The sequence below is a fragment of the Carassius gibelio genome, chromosome A20 (genome assembly GCF_023724105.1).
Source record: "Carassius gibelio isolate Cgi1373 ecotype wild population from Czech Republic chromosome A20, carGib1.2-hapl.c, whole genome shotgun sequence".
Taxonomy (NCBI): domain Eukaryota; kingdom Metazoa; phylum Chordata; class Actinopteri; order Cypriniformes; family Cyprinidae; genus Carassius; species Carassius gibelio.
This window is the reverse complement of record NC_068390.1, coordinates 21,679,352-21,703,550: the sequence shown is the minus strand read 5'-3', so window position 1 is coordinate 21,703,550 and position 24,199 is coordinate 21,679,352. Positions and strand designations below refer to the sequence as shown.

At 35.3% G+C, this 24,199-nt stretch overlaps 1 protein-coding gene across 1 annotated transcript; it reads right to left on the bottom strand.

The window, feature by feature from the left end:
* Positions 1 to 836: 836 nt before the first annotated feature.
* On the bottom strand, positions 837 to 24,199 carry LOC127938967 (vacuolar protein sorting-associated protein VTA1 homolog). Its single transcript, XM_052535913.1, has 8 exons — positions 23,997 to 24,199; positions 16,632 to 16,726; positions 14,088 to 14,215; positions 12,245 to 12,320; positions 10,594 to 10,705; positions 5,076 to 5,258; positions 3,461 to 3,538; positions 837 to 1,468 (listed from the first exon to the last, which is right to left on the bottom strand). The coding sequence occupies exons 1-8, from the start codon at positions 24,085 to 24,087 to the stop codon at positions 1,326 to 1,328; spliced, it is 906 nt and encodes a 301-aa protein (XP_052391873.1). The 5' UTR covers positions 24,088 to 24,199; the 3' UTR covers positions 837 to 1,325.

Genomic DNA, 24,199 nt, shown 5'->3' with positions numbered 1-24,199 from the left:
ACCCAAAACGAGTTTTTGTTTACATATGTGCTCTGTGTATATTTATGATGTATATATAAACACACACACAAAGTAAATATTTTGAAAATATTTACATGTATATATTTATATTCTATAGATTTATATTCTATATAAATATATTTAAGATATAAACATAAAATTTTTCTTAATAATACACTTGCATGTGTTTTTACTTATATTCACATAATAAATATACACAAATATATTATGTAAAAAAAACTTATTTTGGATGTGATTAATAGTGATTAATCATTTGACAGCACTAATTATTTTTATTTTGTAATAGTAGTAGTAGTAATGATTGCGAGATGTAAACTCAAAACTCAGTAACAAACTCAGAATTTAGGGATGTAAATTCAGAATTGCAAGAAAAAAAGTTTATTGTATATCTCACAATTCTGACTTTTATGTTTTTAAAGAATTTTTATATCTGAATTGTAAAGATAAGTTGCAATTACCTTATTTATCATTATTTTTTTTTTTATTATTATGCTGTAGTGAAAATTGCGCCAATAAGAAAATGTTAATTTTATTTTATTTATCCAAATAATCTGCACACATTTTCAATTCATTTGGTTTTCAATTGCCGGTGATTTGTTAAAAGCTGCCTGTGCAGAGACCCTTAGTTAACACCATTACAATCCTCATTCATGCTTTTACTGCATGTGTGAAATGCTTTTACATGATGCAATGCCTTGAATTTAAGAATTTAATAAAATTTTATAATCCAGCTCCAAAAATCTAAATCTGAGATGCTCATTTTTCATTAGGATTATTAAAAAGGAAACATGCACTGCAAATGACCAATAAAAGAGTTGACCAAAAAAAGATTTATTGTTGATTATAGCCACACATAACTAATGGCAGTAAACAGTTACCATGTAATCTAACTACAGAATCCTTCCACCCGAAGCATATAGTGTTCATAGAAGTGAACGGAAAGTAGTAAATGTAGTTAAGGGAAAAGTGTCTGAGAGTTACTGTTTAAGACATATATTCAGACATGCTACCATGTCGATGAAGATCTAACCAAATTATTGTAATGTCAGAAAAAAAAAAAGACAAAACCACCTCAAACCTAAATATGTATGAGCTCCTCAGGATTTTAGCACCTGATTTTTTAGTGTTGTATCTGTATTTTATCGGTCTAGTAATGAGCAACTATTGACATCCACTATGGCAGAAACAGATGTTGTATTGAGTGATTGGGGGGAGGGGGGTGTCTCTTTTTGATACAGACGGGGCTAGGGAAAAGGTCCTTTTTCAACTCCTCTGGCCAGATCTCTGATAACATAATGGCCTTATTATTTGCCAGTGGTTAGTAGCTTCAGGGCCTTCTGCAGATTCTGGATGGCAGTGCCCACATCCTCATATTGCAGTGCACTACCTGCGTATTTACAGTATTTCTGAGCCTGAGTAAAGTCTTCTGGTGTGAGCCGCATATCACCTGTAAAAAGAAAAGGTTTACATAAGTTAACACAAACACACACACTATCTCTCTCTCTCTCTCACTCTCTCTCTATATATACACTAAACTATACATTCATAACTGTTGAAAGTTTTGGGGCAGTACAATTTTTTTTATTTTTTAATAAATTAATACTTTTATTTAGTAGGACACACTGAAATGTATCAAAAGTGATGGTAAAGACATATGTAACTTTCTAAAAGATTATACTTTTTTTTTTTTTTTATGCTGCCGTTTTCAACTTTTTCCACTAAAAAACCCTGAAAAGAAGGCTCACTTTTTCCACAAAAATAATTAAGCACATCAATTGTTTCATCAATCATATAATTCTAATTTTTAAATGGTAGTATATATATTAATAATGCTTTAATAATTTATATATTCACTAATGTTTTTTTTACATATAGTTATCACCAGATACCTTGCCTGCTAGTATTTTGATGATTTCCAGGGGAATATTCTGGAATGTCATGCAGCCATTTCACACATGCATGTCTCTCCAGTGCCCACCAGCACATTAAATTATAGGGTGAGCTGAGGTTGAGCTAGTTTATGAATACTTAAGTTAAGTTATTTGCCAGTGGGCATGTGAAATGTTATAGTCATGGTGCACGAATGCCTTAACCACAATGTAAACTATGCTGGCTCTCACAGTGACATTCAGAGTGACAGTTTGAGCTGAATCCATAATGTGGGAACCAAATAATGAACTGGACAGAAACGACCACCAAAGCACTTGTGAGCTTTCAAAATAGTTTTAGGTACAGCATTTCTGGGAACCTAAAAAGATCTCTAGATCCTGTCTCCTTCTCCAGTATTAATATTTAACCATAATACAGTTATGCCTCATTCAAAAGCACTGCTTGCACCTCGATTACTACAATATGCACAAAGTCTGGGTAGACTATAACCACAGAACTATCTCAACTGAAATGCTTGATTTCAAGAACATTTCAACAAGTTACTATACTGGTAACGTTATGACCTTGGTCGATATTTATTTTGGCCATAGAGAAGGTGAAATGTGGAACAGAAGGTGTATTTGTGCATTTATCTCACACTGGTTCATCTGTGCGTCATTTACACAAATTATATTTCTAATGCTGATCAATGGAAAAGAGCACATAAATAACTGAAGACTAGCTTAAACAGCACTTTAGACATGAAAAATCACCTCACTTTCAGAGTCTTGTTTTACATCGCCAATTAGTGTCTCATTCGGTGTAGACTTTCAAATCAGTTAGACAATGTCATGGCTGATACGTTTTTAGAAAAGCCTTAATGATTCAGAAAGGACAAGTAATTTGCAGTATGACATTGCAAACTTTTCACATTGAGGTTTTACTTAATTACTAATATTTATTTGTCATCTTCCTTATTTTTCCCGGTCTGGGTACCAGTTATGATAGCAGACAGACTTTAATTAGCCAAACAATATAAAAAGATGCTCTGTTTTTAATGTACACACGTCTAATTAGGCTAGAAAAGCAACTTTTTGTCATCTCAAAATTGTATCTGGGTCGTGCAATACAAAATTCTCAATCTGCTCTATTTCTGGCAATTGCAGTAATAATGGGCAGGGTTTGTAAATGAAATGAGCTCACTAATTAGCTAAATTATTTAATTGACAGGCTGAATGCCAACAGTAGCTTTGGGCACAATAGGCATCGATTCTTTTTAAAGGTACATTCCAGTGACACAATGGCTGGTAGTAAGGGAATGTAATTTTGCCTTGTTTGTGGCCGTCCCCACCATCTATAGAAAGCCAAAACTGTCAATCTGCTTCCCATAAAGCCTTAATTTATTTCAGAAAATCCAGTGCAATGTCTCATTTCTCTTCTGGCTTCATAAGCAGAAAATTAGGTCCATCATTTCTGTGAAACGAGGTTCTATCCTGTGTTATGACTGTATGCTGACTTTGTTGAGAATGGATTTCAGTGAAGAGGAGTCATCTTCAAACAAAAAGCTTACCTTCATGTGTATTGCTTAGAAGTGAAGGATCAACCACTGGCATGGTTCGTGGAACAGGAACTGGTTTGATGGGATCTGCTGCTCAAAAAAAAGGGGAAAAAGTCCATTAGCTTATGACCATGAATGCACTTTTGCATTTGAAATTATGGCTGATAGGATGTTGAAAAACTGTAATGGATGAATTAAGTAGTCCATTTTTGTCAGACCGCTGTAACGGATTTAGATGTAGATGTGCTCAGCTACCGACTATGGCTGAGCACTATCTTTCCAAGGAGCAAAAGAACAAAAGGTGCATTTTATTTAGCAAATACATACATGCATACATACATACATACATACATGTATACACACACACACACACACACAGTATACACAAACCCGATTCCAAAAAAGTTGGGACACGGTACAAATTTTGAGTAAAAAAGGAATGTAATAATTTACAAATCTCATAAACTTATATTTTATTCACAATAAAATATAGATAACATATCAAATGTTGAAAGTGAGACATTTTGAAATTTCATGCCAAATATTGGCTCATTTTTTATTTAATTAGAGCTACATCAAAAATGTTGGGATAGGCAGCAATAAGAGGCCGGGAAAGTTAAATGTACATTGTCCCCTTTATATATATACACACACATATACATATACATATACATATACATACATACATATATATATATATATATATATATAAAGCAAAGTTCATTTTTGTTTCATCTAAAGAGTCTGAGAGCGGACATGGAGTCAAATACAAAATTAAGGAAATGAGAGAATGCTATGCATGATCAAATTAAGTGGTTGCACCTCTAGGGTGCCATGTTGCAAATTAGTAATTTCCGTATCTGGAAGCCATAGCACTAATCACAAAGGACAGAAGTTACCAGGGGAAACATGCCCCTCATGGGGACCCTGAGACTGCCTTTCTGTGCTTTAGAAAGGAAAACAGGAACCCTGAGGTACGGGAAATACACATGCAAATACACTACAGTTCAGTCCCAGTCCTCTGAGATGTACTAATTAACCTCTACATTTGAGTCAAGGGATTTGTGCTGTTATGAAAGACAATCAGTGTTCATTAACCGCTGCCCACACTAAACGAGCACATGCTGACATAATTTAGTTGTCAAATGCATGGCTTTTTCCAGGAAGAAAAAAACCCCATTATCCCTAAGTACACACTACCACTTAAAAATTTGGGATTGGTAAGATTGTTTGAAGTTTTTGAAAGAATTCTCTTTTGCATCACCAAGGCTGTATTTATTTGATCATGAATACAGTAAAAGCAGTAATACTGTGTAATACTATCACAATTTGAAATAACTAAATATTTTAAATGTTAAAAAATATAATATATTATTTTGATTCCAAACTTACATTTTCACCAGCCATTAGTATTTCCTGCTCTATAATTCTTAAGAAATCATTCTAAATGCTAATTTGGTGCACAAGACACATTTCTGACCATTATCAATGTTAAAACAGTTGTGTTGTGCAATATTTTTTGTGGCAACAGTGATATTTTTTTTCAGGATTTCTTTAATGAATAGAAAGTGCACAAAAACAGCATCTATTTGAAACAGATGGTTACACTTAAGCTCAGCTAGCTTACCTTCTGAATGGGGAACCTCTGCAGGTGTATTGGCTGGTGCGTGTGACCCAGGAGGTATCTGAATATTACTGAAATTGGACACTGGGGGTTGATTTGATGGATGGCCGTGGAAAGAAGGCTGAGACTGGGAAAGATTTTCAGGCGCTTGTGAAGGACCACCACCCTCGGCACCGAATTCATCATCTAAAGTAAAGAGAAAAACAAGCAAATATGTTCATGCAAACAGCATTACGCTTTGTCAACATTAAGGTTGTCGTGAAAGCATCCAGATAGTTCACTCCCTTAAAAAGCCTTTGTTTTGGGAGTGATGATAGAATTTATGAAATTTGGAAAGAAGTTTTCCTTCCAAGAGTAATTTTTCCACAACTAATGGAGCTATGTTTCCTGCTAGCACTAATCAGGCTATTCTGTTTTTTTTTCACATTACCCCATTCAGTGCTTAAAGATTCCTATGTTCAGAGCATTATTTTCACACACAATTTTATCATGAATACAAATCATGGAAAAGATGAGCCTCACCACAAGTCAACTGTTGGAGGGTACCACAATAACCTCCTTTAGCAAGGGGAAAACTTATCAGCACAGGTAAACAAACATAAAAATAAAAATATGAAATTTGGACACCATTAAGCAAGTGATGTGTTAGCGTGATTTGAGCTGGAAACATTTTTTTTCCTCAAAACCCTGGAATAGGTTGATGAGGACAGCACGGAACCAATTTCAATCAACTGCAAGCTGAACCCTAAGACACCACAAAATGAGTGATGAATATAAATAAATAGAACAAGGAAAAAGAAAAAAAAAAATCAAGAAACTGTGGCTTGGTTCTTCCATTTGAAATTTAACAACAATCCCACATTCATAATGTTTCTCAAGCCCCTGGGCAGATTCGATTTCGCAAAAAATATTAGATTACAGCAAAACGCAGTTTAGAGGTTAGCACCATATGTATTTGCTTGCATCAGCAACATTTAATAACAAGGACTTCAAAACATCAATATAACATTTCATCACAGGGAATAAGTAAATGAAGCATATGAAAAACATTTCCAAATTTGGTTGATTTAAACATGCTTTTTTGACAACTTTCCTTTCCCCAGACATGTGTCAGGCAGGGGGTTTATTTTCAGAACCGGCTGTGAAATAATAAGGGTGGGGCAAGTCAAACAAACATTATGCTGTTAAGAAAATATGGCCTTTATATGGTTTCTGTGAAAAGGGGCTTGATCAGCCACAGATCAGGGAGATTCCTGGTCGATCCTGGAGGAGAGTTTTGCTTTTAGAGCAATGCTGTAGGCAGATTTGTGAAAGGAATTGTGAAAAGGCCATATGTTGTCAGACTATGACCATGAAAGTCTATACTTGAGATAGCTTTGTACTGCTATAGTGAAAAGACACACTGTGATTACACAATGGTAGCACTACAAAAAAGCAAAATAAATACCAGCAAAGTATAACAAACTACACAGCACATGGAAAATTAATGTTCACTTTTTTAATGTGAGTAATCCACATATAATTCACACCCTCTCTAAACAGTGTTGAGAGCTGTGAACCTGGAGAAAAAGTCAAATTCCTGTCTGATAAATCAGCAAGAAAAAGATGAAAAGCTGTAACAAATGACAAAAAATAAATTAAAATAAACTGGACTTATCAATGTGACTTGGGTTTTGAAGAGTTTTATATATATTTTTTTAATTCTGTTTTAAAGATAATTTCAGGGTACTCAAATTGAGTGCCAATCCATAATAAAGAACCCAACCTTTCACTGCCCAGTGCATTAGAGAGATTGATCTGTTAAACTTATTTTAAAACTCCATTAGTTCTCACTGATAGAAACAGTCCAAACGCCCTTTGTTTTAAGTAGGAAGGTGATGGACAACATTGGCTCAAGCACACTATGGATTTGTAAAAGTCAACATGAGGATTAAGAGAAGCTCTCTCTGCAAATACATCTCTTTATTTACTATTGATCTGCGCCGACAGCTGAATTCTGAAAAGTGCCTGTGCTCAACCAAACTGTACAGCTGCTGGCCAAAATTTGTGACCTACATTACACTTAAAAGAAAAATGTTTTCTGTGCTAATTAGCGACAGGGAGGGAATGGATAAATGGTGAACAGATGCAATTGTTTTAACATTGCTTTTACTGGGAATAATTCAATTTGAAGCATGTCCAAATCACGTTTTGCAATCAGTCATGCTACATAAAGTTATAATGTTATACATTATCATACTGTACATGTATATACATGGTCATGCCTGTTATACGAGTCTCAATATAGGCCAACCTTGCTTATATAATCTACTTAATGCAAACCAGTCCAAATCCAGAGATTCACCTGAATACTACAAAAGAGTCATTTAGACAATGATTTCAGCATGTCTAGAGCATGTTCTTTAAAGAATTTTTAAACCTCTAATTTTTTCCATGCTGTACTTGTCCTGACACCGGAGCCCATTTCAGTTTGACCTTAATTTCTCAACAGGCTAAAACAAAGAAACCCTTACTTTCCATGGAGTCATGGCACGGGTGCAAAGCCTGCTCCAGGAAACGAACAGCTACGGGTGTAAACACTGTAGATGGGTCTTAGGAATAGTATACTAATTGAAAAAGTTGTTACAGATCAGTTCTCTTTCCCTCAAATAAGCCTTCTTTTTTTTTTTTTTTTTTTTAAATCAAGCCCAGAGATGTGCTTGCTGTGCAAGGATGCAATACCACCAATATAGTTCTTAAAGTGATAGTTCACCCAAGAAAATTAGCCTATGATTTACTCACCCTCAAGCCATCCTAGGTGTATTTGAATATATTCTTTCAGATTAATCCCTTTGGAGTTACATTAAAAAATCCAGCATACACAGGAATAACTTGACTAACAGAAAACTAACAGTTAATCAGCTGACCTCAAACAAGGTTTGGTGTTTGTTATACAAAACAAACATTTTGGCATATTGTTATAATAATTTTTTTAAGGGACCCCTTTGGAAAGGCAATTAGACGGACACATGGAATAAGATAGATCTGTAATACTGTGCTCAAACTTTGCAATGCAAAAGCATGCTATCATTTTTCTCTTGGCAATGCTGCACATCAGTGGGAATTACCAAGCATGAGGTCACTACTTAACAAGGGCCCAGCTGCTAGATGTAAAGCTCAAGAAATTCCATTTTAATACCATTACAGCATGAAGAAAACACTTGTTACATGAGTTTTAACAGCAGTTAAAAATAAAAGCTTGCACCGAATAAAACCAGTGATGATAACTAATATCACATAATACAGAAACATACCGTGCATGCATGTGTATATCCCAACAGCCTAGTCTACAGATGACTTAATCTCGGACATGAGCAGGCCAGGTCAAAAGCAGCACGCCCAGCAGATGTGGAGGGGAAAGTGATCTAACTAAATCCCACCGCCAAGCATTATTTTAACCTCCACATGAACGAGGAACATTCTTCACTCTTCACATCTTCTAAAATACATTATTTTGCAGTCAAATGGTCACATTTTCACATGATCTCTAAACAAGATATGCTTTATAAAGAAACTGCAACCCTATTGTTGGTAACAGTTGGTAAACTGCAAAAGTCTTTCACAAACAGATCAATTTGTATTTTCTACTTTAGAAATATGTTATATTCCAGACCTACTTAACTGGCATCCCGCTTAGCTAATTCCATCTGTTTAAAAGGTGTGGTGGCCCATTTAAGGTTGCAAGTTATTTCAACCCATTTCTCTTAGACTGCTTTCCTTGCAGGAAAATGTGTCTTTGCATGCACTCTGTGGATAATGTGTGTGTAAACAGTCAATCACTCTGGTTTATAATCGGTGAGGCATCTTTTATTGTCTAAACAAATCGTATCAAAACTGAAAGAAAAAAAAATAGACAATGAAAACCACCGATTCCAAGTAGAACAAAACGTAAACAAGCAATTTGTTTTCAACCGGTGTGTTTATCATGCAACGAGACTACAACCATAGTGAAAGAGTACAAAGTGAAGAGGCACTATGAAATAGATGCATAGCTCTTGAATCAGTCTACTTGCAATCAGTCAGCTTTATTCAGTTTATTCTATTATGTTATAGATCCATTTAGAAAGCCAATTTACTGTATTTATTCAGAATTTCATCCTAGTTGGGAATGTTTCTCAAAAATACAGCAAAATGTTATAAAAGACAGATATAAAAAAATAAAATAAAAAAATAATGATCAAAAATATTGGTAACACTTTAAAGTAAGGTTCATTATTTAACATAAGTTAACTACTTTAGTTAACATGAACTAAGCATGAACAATACTTCTATATAATTCTCTTATCTTATTTGACGCTAATTTCAACATTTACTAATGCATTATTAAAATCAAAAGTTGTGCTTATTAAGTTCTTGCAAGTTAATACATTAACTAACTGAACCTTATTGTAAAATGTTACCAAAATATTAATGTAACTGTTCTCTGCTGCTTTCATTCCCAAAATATTCCAGCTCTGGTTTGCCACGATGAATGTTTCATTTGGCTCACTTGTTGATGAAGTTGAATAGCCCTGCTATATGCTATTGGCTATATGCTATTGGCATGACCATTAATTTAAATAAAGTTTCAAGAGGAAATGGGTTGCTATATTGTGTAACACTTTCCCTTTCCAAATTTCCAAATAAAACTTCGGCCTCATATAACTCCATTAAAAAAAAAAAAAAAAGATTGAATTAACCATTCTAATTTTTATTATAGAGAATATAAGCAACATATTAAAAATAAGCAATCTATTTATGTTCTGTGAATTGATTACATTAATTCCTTTTTTTTTCTCTTTGGTTGAAATGTAATATCCTATATACTGGCTACAGGCAATCCACAATTACATATGCTGCAAGAGATTTCTTAACCACATTCTTGAGAAATCACCACTACAATACAACTTCATATTACTATGCTGTTACTTTTTAATCTTCGGAAAAAAAAAACATTTAGAAAATCATATCAAACTCCATCTCAGATGGGACACACACAGACTGCAAACAGTTTACTAAATGTAACAAAATTGGAAAGTACTTTCTCGATAAGGCAAGATCTATTACTTTTTTTTTTTTTTTTTTTACAAGTTTATTACTTTTTAATTTCATGTTTATAGACACATTTTAATTCTGCATTCGTTCTCTGTGTATTCCTAACTTGGCATGAATCTTCAGCCCTTTCCTTCCTAATGACTAACCTTGTACTTAAAACAGTTAGATTAGCCAACAGTGGATAATTTTCACACTATTAAAAGGGGTCACTACATAAATAGCAGCCTGTGCTGACCTGCAGGGGGAGGGTCACGGGGCGGTCACCTCCTGTGTTCTTCACAAAATTGATAAGGCACACAATGTGATAACATTTACGGATTTAGAAACAACAGACTCACATCGAGGAAGCCACTTAGTAAACTTGGAGGAAAGCCTCCCAACTGATGCTATTTTTTTAATGGGAGTCACAGGATCATTCTGGGGGAGCAGATATAATATCAGCACTTACCATATGCTTCCCCCTCCATTGCAATAGGACCTGGCTGCGGAGTCTCACCATTCTTCAGGCAGTTGTGAATGTAGGCTGCCTTCCACTTTGCATACTTCCTGTGCTGGATGTTCTGGATAGGGGAGAACATGTGAAAAGTCATTCAGTAAGTCAGTCCTTAAGATAAGAAATGCTCAATTAATGAACTTTCCCAGCAACACAATAGGCACTAAAAGCACAGATTAGTTTGTCAGGATTTTGTCTGGACATGACATGGATAACACTTGACAGACAAATGATTCACTCATCACTATGATTATGCTACATGGCCTTATGAATGAGAGTTTAATTAATAATATTTTTTGTATTTTTTGAATTAGGTAATAAGACATGAAAAGCTTGCACTGAAATTGATTTAATGTTTTAAAGTGCAATTATGCATGAATGCATGATGAAAAAAGAAATTCCTTGAATGGCATATGCAATAGTTAAAAAAAAAAACGCCAATATTTATTAAATAAACAAGTTATGTACCCACAAATTAGATTTAAGACTAAGAACAAAGATGTATACTTCATACTAATTAAAATATTGTCTGGAAAATGTTTAATTGACAGCATCAATTTTCTTTATTTAAATTAATACAGAATTTAACTGATGTATTTACAAATGTGTTCATGTAACAGCTATTTTAGATTCAGGCCTATACATGATATAAAGCAATCTTTTGCAGTATGAAAAATGAATGCAATGCATTCAGTATTTTATTAATATAAGAGTTATAATTACTGAATTTTGCTGTAAAACAATTTATCATCTAATAATTTCAGAGTATATCGGCTTTATTTTCAATGGTCTGAAGTGTGGTGACACCTGTAATTACACCACCAGCTCAAATCCATTAAAAGGGTCTATCTACTTCTACTTCTACATACATCAGAACCGAGTCCTCTCAAGTCTTTCCTCATGTAATCTAATTTGGCACAACTTCTTGTGGCATTGTCGGAGAGAAACAGCACAGTAATGGAGGGTGATTCTGAGAGCTCATTGTCTGGGTTAGTGTTACACAGAGAAGGCACACTGTTTCAACAGTTAATCCAATGAGCTTTCTACAGTAGGAAAATGTCTGGCCCTTAGGGAGCAAAGATTACTCAATGAAACATTGTCCATCTTCGGACACAGGTCACTTCCCGCTGTATAAAAGAGACATCTGCGGCCATGGCTACCAGTAGGGATGGTCTAACAGGCACACTGGAAATACACAGATTCAACTGGTGGATTAACAACACTTTCCAGGCACAAGTTTGCCAAGAATTGGCCTCTCAAAACCTCTGTGTACATTGAATCTGGTGAGGCGTTGTCAGTCCTTGGGCTCAGCTTTAGAGTTTCCCATTAATTTCCACCTTTTCATGTTTTTGTAGCAGTTTTCAGATTTGAGCACGAGAACATGGCTCTAATGACGTATTTGATTCCATTAGACGTTTTCACGTTCCACTAAATTAGGCGAGCTTGTGTCTGTGCCATCAGAAACAGGGGGACTGTGTCAAGAAACACATCTCAGGCCTATTTTTATGTCCCTTAAACACAAAACGTTGTCATACTAGCCTTGGCGTCAAAATACAGACCTACCCAGTTGACAAAGTAGGGGTCGAAAGGACCCACGGTGACTCACCTCCTCTGTTAATTCGCCAAAGACACTCAACACATCAAACAGAAGACTCGAGGTGTAGAAGGACTTGATCAGATTCCTGTGATAAAAACACACATTAAACCGTTAACACTGCTGTCAATGAATTTCTCAAAGTACAATAAAATAAGCCACATATGTCTCAAAGCAGATGTGTAAAACAAACAACATCTGGATTTTACACACTTAGTACTGTTCAAACCTTTGTGTTCAGTAAGATTTATTTAAGAAACATTAAAACAGTAATATTATGATATTAATACAATTTAAAATAACTTTTCTGTTTTCATTTATTTTAAAACTTAAATGGCAATACCACAGTTGTTCTGCTTAATATTTTTGAAACAGTGATGTATTTTTTTTTTCAGGATCTTCTGATGAAAATAAAAATAACAGCATTTATTTTAAATATAAATCTTTGTAACAGGTAATATTGTTAAATAAGATGTTATTTTTCTGAGAAACTGTGAACGACTGAAATAAAGAAATTATTCACTTATTCATCAGCATTGTTTTTTTTGTTTTTTTTTTTGCTGCGGAACCCAAAGTAGTTTTCTTAATTAAATGTCAATGATAAAAGGTTTAGGCAGGTGTTTTTTAATTTCCTATGAAAACTTATGCAATGACCCTAAAAATCAGGTGACCCTAAAAACCCTAAAAACAGCTCCCTGTTACCATCCTGGGACATATTAATCATAGTCACACTTCTGCTGTTAATCAAACATGTCAACGTTCAAACTTTCTAGAATAAGGAACCATGAAATGACACGTGAGACAAGTGAATATCCTATTTAAATGAAAATAAACAAATATAATTTAAAGTGATGCATTTAAAGCCCTTTCGGTCCACTTTCATCTTCAGGCACGCTGCTCTGATCCCTGTGAGAAAAACCTCACTCTCTATAAAACCTTTAGGGTTACAATTGTACATTCATGTTCAAGAAAACCTAAAGGAACTCGCTGACAATACAAGCATTGTTTTTCCAGAATGAGAATAAATGTCATGAACTACAGTACCTTTTAAAAGTAAAATCATAAAGCACACAATGATTCACCCTTGACACTTTTCGTACAAACCCTGAGTATGTGAACACATCCTGAAGAGTGGCCTCTGGACAGGGAGTGTATGCAGGTCTGACAGCTTCCTACAGTAAGATAGATCTTCACTCTAAACCTCATCAGCAGGAAGAGGATAAAGAGCATAAGGGGAAATGCGGCATGAAATGCCAAATTTATCCATTACAGAATGTATTTTGAGATCATAGAGGGAACCTGTCGTTTCTTCTTGCAGGAGCATAAGACTTTGTTCGCAATTCACTATTGGAGGTTTTTCCTGTGCAACTACATCGAATACAAAATTCCTTTATCAATGACAACATCCTGAAATTTATTTCTAAGATTGTCTTACTTCTAGGTAAACATTTTATAAATATGTACTCTGCTTTATCTAGCTACAACCAAACTAACAATTACTTCAAATTCCTTGGGAAGTCCAGTCTGTATGACCTGAGGACAGAGTCATTGCCAGGTATTCAGCTTCTGGAACCATCACTGTCCACAACAGCTTCATTATACTGCCGTGACCTGTAATGCTACACCTGGTTAATCCATGCCGTCTCACTCCCAGGCAACTGCCCTATACAGAACCAGATTTGTTGCTAATTTTAGCCTGCTACTCACTCTCTGTATGTACAAAGTGACAGTGGGATTATTTTGTGTCACAGTTCGGTAAAACTGTAATTAAGGATGGCACATTTAAACAGCAACACATTTCAAGTCTGAACGGTCTGGGGACTGGCAAACTAATGCAATCCAGACCCTGACTTACTTGTGGAAATGTCCTGATCGATCTTCACTGTCTGCGTAGAGGAACATTTTCAAGGCGTAATTCTCAATGTGGGCATTGCCAACTACATCCTGCGAGATGGATTCATTGTCGCTGAGCTCCTTCTTCATCTGAAACACAAAGAACCACTCAAAAGTTCATTTTCCATGTTCAGCACTGATGGTAATGGTAATGTAATCTTAAATGCTATGCTATTAGGTCATTTTAGCATGTGTGATACTGTAAAGAGTGTTTAATGCATTATTTATGACAGATTCTAGATGATTACCCTCTAAACCTCTATTTTCCATTGCATGACTCAGTAATTCCTAAGACGCATCGGCCACTTTGATTCCACTCCAGAAGCCTAGTGTAATTAAAATTTTGTTGCAAAAGAGGGTCCCTCTAGAGGGTTGCCCACACGCAATTAGTGGAGTCATTCACCCAGCTATTATTATGATCCATTCTGTGACACCAGCTGAATGAATTAGTAGCCTCATAATTCACAGAAAATGGTTCAAATGCAACAGACAATAGCATTGCATGGACTGAAGCAGGCTTATGCTTTCCTCACTTCTAGTAATACTGAAACTGCACCAAATCTAAATACTGTATTTTCATTTGTTTTTTTAAAGCCAGCGTTTTCAACAAGACTGTCTTCATGGCCTTCATTCTTCTCCATATTGGTACATAGACAATAAATGTGCTGTAGCTTAATTTAAAATAAATTTTAGACAGATGTTATATAAACATAAGCTTTTTTTGAGGTCTTCCTGCATAAAAAAAAAAAAAAAAAATCAATTGCAACATCAAAAGGAATGGCACGTTTCAGCACATCTGCAGCCTTAATCATGTTTTCGAAAAAACCAGTGTAACACAGATATTGGTAACACGGTCTTTTACTTAGGTTGAGAATAGCCAGCACCCAAACGCAAAAGCTTTAGTCAGTTGGCGGTCCCCGGGTTCTGCTTCCTCTCTGTGATGTAACAGTCTGCTAGAGAGAGTCAGGTTTCCTTGTAAAATCAGTAAAGCAAATACGACTTGTTACATTTCAACAGGTGGAACCTAGGTGCTTGAATGGACTCATTGTTCACATTTTAATGAAATTTTTACCTATTCTATGAAGAAGCATTGTGAAGGCACAGTACATCACTTGTGCTGTATTGCAGAAGAATTTAAAAGTATAAGTCAAAAGGAAGTTTGCAAAAACAGCACAGAGACGGAAAGCGAGATTGGACGCTTTCAGTTGCCAGTGCACACTAAATCAAAGTCCTGAAACTAGATCTAGTCTATGCACACCGATTCCATGAGGTTTACCCAAAATCCCCCCGGAAAAAAAAGGAGCACTGGACTCATTTTAACACTTTTACTAAAGGAAGCTTGTTCTGTTAAGAAAATCAAAGAAGGTGCTGTGTGTTTTTGGGCCAAAACACATGCTGATATTTAGCACGAGAGCATGATATCGGTAAAGTGAACCATATACTTTACACTACTCTGTGCTGTAAATCTATGAGACAAAAACTCTGAGTTCACTGAGAATTAGAAGTTTTTTTTTTAATGCTTTAGAAGCCACGAGTCCATAATTGGCTGAGAAGAACTGTTGAATAAAGTTGTTATTTTTGTTTTCGCACAAAAAGCTTTGTAAAATTATGGTTTAACCACTGATGTCACATGGACTGTTTTAACAATGTTCTACTACGTTTCTGTGCCTTGACTGTGGTCGGACCCTTGCTGTCTATGGAGGGTCAGAGAGCTTTCGGATTTCATCAGAAATATCTAAATTTGTGTTCCGAAGATGAACAAATGTCTTATGGGTTTGGAAACGGGATTGAGTAATTAATTACAGAATTTTCAGTTTTGGTTGAACGATCCCTTTAAGATCACAGCTCATATACATAATCTATAAATAAATTTGTACATAATCCCCTGAATGACAGGTGGATGATTCAGATCATAATAAAAGAGCAGAGCATCATCCTTTCAGACAGGTTGAACTGTGCTAAATGAGAGTTCAGTACACTGTATGCTTCAGACCTTTTGACCGGATGTGCCCACCAGGATCTGGGTCTCCACCGGCTGCTGTTTCCCATTTCGGTAACATTTAATGAACTGAGCTGAGGTAATAGTAAAAGCGAGCTCTAGAGACTGCAGGGTCTCCACTCACATCTAATTGGTTCCTTAAATTTCTATAACAGCACCTGAGCATAAAAGCTATGTTTTTTTCGTAGCTTCCTGTTCTCCTTCGGAGGAGACCTATAAATTCAGCCTTTTGAACTGTGATGTGAATACAGTGGCCTTAGTACAAAAGGTCATTCATCATTTTTTGCTAATGCCACATAAACAAAAGAATTCAAAACCAGCTATAATTAAGAATCTAGTGCTATCTGAAAACATCACCATACTGCAAGATGAGGCAGAGCATTTTATAAATATCCCTTTATGTGAACAGTTATAAATAGTTCATGTCAATTGAACAGTGTGCTTAATGAGTTAATGAGGTATATAAAAAAATATTAATAATAAAAAAAAAAAACATTTAGGACTTACCATTTCCAATTCATCCATTAGTTTCACAAGAAACTTTCGGCACTCTGGCGTTTTGCTATCTAGTTTCATTCCTGTCTGCATGGCATGAAGTCGACCTGAAACACATTAAACAAGAGAGAAGTATTTTACTTTCAATGTCAGTGTCACTGCACTTAGGGTCAGGTACCGAAAACTGTGACTGGTATGTACAGTACCGGACCAAATCAGAACACAAATATCGGTACCTCATCTCGGTACCACTTAAATGGCCGGGCTGTTGATTGAAATATTTCCACTCTGGTGCTCCAAAACAGATGTAAGAAGCATTGTGATTCAACTTCAGTCAGTCAAAAAAATCCTTTTGTGATCCGATGTGGCTTCTTATCACAGATTAAGGCAGAAAATAAATTCTATATTGTAATAAAGGCTATGTCGATTAGCAGTGGATAAATACACTTCATTATGAAAATGAAAATTCCCAAGACGGCTTGAAGAACACATAAATCATTTATTGAGTGATTACGGTCTTAGTTCCATCATTCAAAATGTTTCTATCTTCTTTTTACTCAGCTACAGCAATAGCTGGATGTTTTTGTCCATATTAGGGGTTTGCTGGAAGATCATGAGCTCTATTACTCCTGTAAGAATATGTAAAATTTATGTGTGAGAGCATCCTCCGGCATCTAATATGAATGAAACCGACATTATATGTGTTTATAGCACTCAATAATGACCAATCTATCCTATTTTGGGTAAAGATAGGAAAAATAATACTTCTCTCAAAAGAAATTTAAAGTACACATGATAATCCTTTTTTGTGTGTGTCTTTTTTTTTTTTTTTTTTTTTTTAAAAAGCCATTCTTTAATGACACCCACCTTCATTTTGAAGCTCTTTTTTATTCTTAAAGTATCGGTTCAGGCACCAGCACCAGCATTGTAAAAAATCCAAATCATACCCAAACCAAACTGCACGTCATGTAACCACTCAATATACAGTAGACAAATGTCTAGACACACCTAACTGGATATATATTTTTCATGATCTTAAAGGGATAGTAAGCAACTCATACAGGTTTGGAACGACATGAGGGTGAGTAAATGATGACAGAATTTTCATTTTTGGGTGAACTATCCCTTTAAAGCATGACCTTTTGAGTACTTTTGAAAGTTTCTTCGCAAAATTAACACAAATTTGTTGATGTGTTCAGTATATAAGAATTCCTACATTGCTGTACAAGAAGAAGAGCATACCAGACTACCTCTTAAAGTTGGTTGAGAGAATGCCAAGAATGTGCAAAACTGTTATCAATGTAAAGAATAGTGTTATAGTGTTACAGTGAAACAGCTAATGACAGTTTTGTTTATAATTTTCCACCGCATCATACTTCCATTTTGCTGACCTAAAATGTGAAAAAGGAAATAGTGTCCAAATGTTTGCCTGTCACTGTAAGGAAAAGTATGATGAGTGGAAGATGGTAAATAAAAATTTTTTATATATATATATACAGTATGTAGAGAAACATGTAGAGAACAGTTGTCACTAGTTAGAGTTACAATACCAAACATGCTCAGGTCTACACATCTGGCAAATGTTTTCAAGGTATTTTACTGGCCATATGAGGCTGGTACAATGGAATTCTCACTGGCTCTTGCTCATTTTGTACAATAAATTAAAGTTATACATGGTACTAAGTGAGAAAGTTATATATAAAAAATCATAATTAATTGATTATTATGATTATTAATTGTGATTATCACAATTTAAATTTATATTTATACCATTGTTTGAAGCAACTGCATGCCATATTTTTTATGAAAACAATAGAACTGAAAAAACGTTGTGCTTTTCTACAGTATTAAGCCTCAAATGTCAACTATACATCGGATTGGTTCCTTATTTAAATATATAAAATATAAAAGGTATTAAAAAAATATAAAAGGTATTATAATGTTATACTAAAACTAAAATAAAATAATGGGAAAAAAGCCTTAAGATAACATGTAGAAATAAAAAGCACATCTTAAGCATGCAGAATAACATAATTGGACTTTGAACGATTAATTGCCACTTTGAATAATTACATAATTGTGGCATCCATCCACAATTGATTAGATGATTAGAAAATTTATTAATTGTGCAGCCCTAATAAAATATATATTATTATAAATAAAAGGGTACCACAAGCCTTTGATGCACACTTTGAATACCACAGCTACATCTGCCAGGACAAACAACATGCTGCTGTAAGAGCATAAAATTACATTCAAATGCGAATGAAGTACATTCACTTCACACATCAATGAAAAGCATTAAACCCAGCAGCTTATCTTAATATTAATGAATGAAATTACAAGTCTTGATCAATTAATAGAACCTAACAAAAAAAAGAATGCAATCTTCAAAGAAGAGGCAAAGCATGAAACCGGAAGCGCAGAGTTCATTCATTAGAATTAGAGAAAGATCAGCGCAAACAAGGTCTTCATTATCGGGTCTCTGGAAGACAAGACAACAATCAATTGCTGTTGCACAAGTTCAAAGTCATTAAGTTAAGAGGGAGTGTTAAGAGGGACATTTGGGGAAAAAGGCAATAAGCCCAGATCCTTTGGGATAAGCTCCACTAATGAAGAGAATATCTGTACCACCCACACTTCCACCAATTTAAAATCTCACCTAGGTGAACCTATGCTGTCCCAAAGGAAATTAAAAAGATAAGGGCTTAAAAAGTATTCTCAGCTTGCCATCGTATGATCAAGAGGGATGAAATGATCCCCTTGTGGCTAAACATGACCCAAAATCTTCTTCCAATATACACTGAGATACATCAGTATGAACCGCTTACTAAATGTCACATGAAAAAAACTAAGAGATACATTTTGTGAACTTATGAACTGTCTTTACATGGTCATTAAAATGATATATATTTGCAAGAAATGTATTTTAATGGAAATACTGTGAAGACATAATTGGTACATAAATAAAAATACTGAAATCCAAGAAAAGAGCAAGATTATTATTATTATTATTATATATATTTTTTCAAATAAAACCATGGATACATGTTTTAACCTAATATATGTTAGCCTATAATTTGTATTTAATAATAAAAAAATCTGCATAGTATGCATACATAAGGAAACCATAACGTGTCTTATATCAAATGAAATTCATATTCAGACTTACTGTCTTTTCATTGTAAACACAAAGTGGAAAAGGCTTGAAAAATTATCTTGATATTACAGTGCTTTTAGAGATATAAAATATCCAAATATAATAACCAATTCCACAAGCTTTGCTGAAATGACTTTCATCAAGACAAAACGGGACTTTAATTGGCACATTGCATGCCAGGCAGACCTTGCAGATCCCCTGTAAAGACCTTGTCTCAGAGGAGCACCAGGACAAGACCACAGGAAACAGATGATTCTTCTGCACAATCTGACTTTGCTGCAGCCTGGAATTTAACTACCGGTTTCGTCTGGTCAGAGGAGAACTGGCCCCCCAACTGAGCCTGGTTTCTCCCAAGGTTTTTTTCTCCATTCTGACACCGATGGAGTTTCGGTTCCTTGCCGCTGTCACCTCTGGCTTGCTCAGTTGGGGTCACTTCATCTACAGCGATATCGTTGACTTGATTGCAAATAAATGCACAGACACTATTTAACTGAACAGAGATGACATCACTGAATTCAATGATGAACTGCCTTTAACTATCATTTCGCATTACTGACACACTGCTTTCCTAATGAATGTTGTTCAGTTGCTTTGACGCAATGTATTTTGTTTAAAGCGCTATATAAATAAAGGTGACTTGACTTGAAATCAGTCATCTAATTCTGATTTTAAACACATTAGCCCGTAAAATACAGTGAACTGGCAATTGCAACTTCCTGAAGGAAACAAGGAAAATCAAATATACCCAGCTGTGAGTGCTCAGGCCACGGCCTCATGAAGGTGTCGATGCTGGAAAGATCTGAGGTAGGTTCAAATTTCACTAATTGAACTAGAAATGTTTAGTTGAGAGAGAAAAACACTAGATAGAATAGACACCTGAAACGGAATCCATTTTAAATGGTTCAGACTGCTATTAAATTAAAACCTCACCATTTTGGGAGAAGACCGGTTATAATGAGGTCACAATTCAAATGGTTATCAGTCAGATCACTATGTGGACGAAATAATAAGGCTCAGTAGATAGAGAAAAGCTCATACAGTTTATGATATATTTGTCAAGTACTTCACGTGCTTGTTTCTTTAAGAACATGCCATTTCCTCTTCCATGAGACCCAATTTGCAGAGATCTGATGTCTATCAGAATAGATCATAGCATATGGTCACAAAGTCCTCCTTTGTAAACTGTATTGCGCCCATACTGCTTGACATCCAATTTTACTGATCTGAAACAAAGCAACACTGAGGCCATTCACAGTTGTAAAGCATGGAAATAAAATCCATAATCTATTATTTCCCTACGGGTGATATAATTTCTTTCTGTTTTATAGAAAGCAAGTGAAACAAGATGTGTGGAACTAAAAAAAAAAAAAAACTGATTGCACCCATTCAATTCTCACTGTGCAACAAAACACACTACAGTATCTCAGATGCTCATTATGGCCAAGTAAGCATCAACGCAAGCTTGACGTTTGACAGACGAAAGACAGCGTGACTCTTCAGTCGAGGACATGCCCGAGTATTTCACTGACATCTGCAGTAGGAACCGAATTGTATATTCAGGAATGTCAGACCGCACACTCTGATTTCCCAACTACAAGGATGTTATTATCTAGCTGCTGCTCAGCCTGAAGACTGGATAAGGTCCAGCAAGAAGGAAGGAAAACAATGTCAAAGAGGGCCTTTTCCATAGGTTTACAGCATGGTGCCAATCAGAGAACTGGAGCTCTGTCAGAACCGCAGAGCAGAACCACATCTGAAGAGCATTCTGCTTCAAAAACCACACACAACTAAAGACTGCCACACTTTAATCTGGAACTGTGCACATGGCTGTCGCACATTATGATGTCTTCATAAAAAAAAAAAAAAAAAAAAAACATAAATTCTTATAATCCAGAAAAACAGTTTTGCTATTACTAGGGATTTGAAGTAGCACAAAATCTGGTCTTTCTTTCATTATATCACAATGTAGTTCATCCTAACTTTAAAGGTGTGTTAAAAAGTGTGAAGCATAACTACACTTCAGGTGAAATACTGGGTATGAAAAAAAAAATCACTAAATATAATAATTCATAAAGCAAGCTTAACTCACCAGCCAAGAATAATTAATAATTTAGGATAATGAAGAAAGACATAAAAACCAAGAAAGAGTGTAGAGGCATCATCATAGACATCTATGCTAGTTATATAACAAAAAGACCATGATTAACTATTATGAGGATAACGATAGCTAAAGTCATTAAAAAAGGGGTCCAGTAAGTTAACAGAAACAAACCCAAGCAAAGCCTGAATCCCTCAGTTAAGTGTCAATGCTGACCTCCAGTGGCACACTGAGTTCTTCCTCTATTAAAAGGAACTGCTTAGACCTTTCAGAATTAATTGGAAAGTCTTTATGTATGAGTAAAACACAATCAGAGCTTTAAACAAACAAAAACATCACTGAATGTCCCTGCATTGCATACTAATGGAGATAGGGTTAATATGTAAATAAAGTGTTTAAAATCTACACAGAGACTGTTTTAAAATCTATACTCCGCTGTCTTTTACATTTGGAAACTGGAAAGAACACCATAATTACACACAAAGCAACTGATCTGATCATAATAAATATACAGCCTAAAATCAGCATACTGATGGGAATGTCTTCCTTTCAGCCAATAAGATACTTCTATAGTGAACATCAAAAAATATTAATAATTAAGGCTGCAACAACTAATCAATAAAATTGATCATTATCAATATTAGTCGGGTCTGCTCACAGTGCACATACAACTGCAGCCGGTCACATCAAGTTACAGCACTGAATAATAATATTAATACATCTAATATTAGACATCATTCAGTCGCCAAGAGTGTAGATTTAGTCACATATCCGCGTGATTTACTCACAATGTAGAGGGTAATAGTTGGGCTTGGGGTTGGGGATGGGGGGGGATGTGGTCACGGTGCCGTTTAACATCGGGATGTCTACTGGCGATGGATGATATTTGTAATAATGTTGGTAACCAAACAGTTGCTGGTCTTCACTGACTTCCACAGTGTGAGAAAAAAAAAAAACATTATGGAAATCAAATAAGGACCAGCAACTGTTTAGCTACTCTCATTCAAAAAAAATATCTTCATATGTGTTCAGCTGAAGAAAGAAATTCCTACAGGTTTGTAAAAAAAAATTGAGGGTGAGTAAATGAAGACCAAATTAAAACGTTGTTAACCATCCCTTTAATTTTAACAGATATAACTATTTTTTTAAATGACATCACTAGAAGCATATGGCTACATAATACGGCCACAAAGGGTCACGGTTCATCTCAGTCTGAGTCACACTTTAAAAGTCTGTATGGAAGTATTACAATACTGCTAAAAATAGATGTGCGCATGCAAATTCTGACACACCTCTATGATAATTCAAAGTACCAAAGTCCTTCAAAAGCCCTACACCTTCACAACACCAATAACCTCCCAATGCAGACTGAAAAGATGACAGCACAACTTATGAGTGAAATACATTCTGAAATGTACTGTAAACAAAGTTTTGGAAATTTCAGCTCACATCCTATCACAACACACCTCAAGATGGGAGGACAAGGAACTTGTTTTTCAGCATTGCGTAGTAAGAATAACAGTAATGCCTTATGTTACATGATTCAGCATATATCTGATCACTCTTACAGCTGCCACAAAGAAACAAACTAAATATTATCCATAATGAATGACAACATCTTAACTACAGATCCAAGATCAGCAGTGAAACTAGTACACGAAAGTCCATTTGCTGTACACGTGATGAGGTGACGTTTCGACCAAAACCTCTCAAAAACAAAGCAGCCAGTTAGCCAATTCGCTAACTTAAATTTATTTCTAAAGTACTGAATCACAAAAGCATCTGTGGAGAGCTATTAAACTGGGAATCTAGCTGTACATACGTACCCACCAATATTCCATTAGGATGTTAATATAGCAAATACATTGATTATCATAACAGCAGGTGAACAAAGTAACTGAAACTAACTTCCAAATCAGACTTGTTTAAATAAAAAAATTCTAATCACTTCATGTAAGAATACTTAGTAGTTAAAATCATTTAAGTCGAATTATACTGGGATAATTAAAAAAAGACACGTTTAATAAACCAGTGAGAGAGGGTAACGTTAGGGGCTGCTATGCAGTCAAGCACTGCACTAAACAAAGTAACGTTAACTTAGTAATTTTTACAAACTTACAGTAATAAGCGACCACCGGGTCTCTTTTGTCGTGTTCCTGGGCTGTTCTTAAGTGGTGTTGGATAGGTTTCAGCTGTGGTGGGAGCGCCATGTCGAAGAAAACACTTTTTTATAAACTTCTACGGTTAGCAAGTGGGGAAAATGCCTAATAACAAAGATGACAGTCGATCGCGAAGAAGCCGCTTCCGCGTTTTCACGTGATC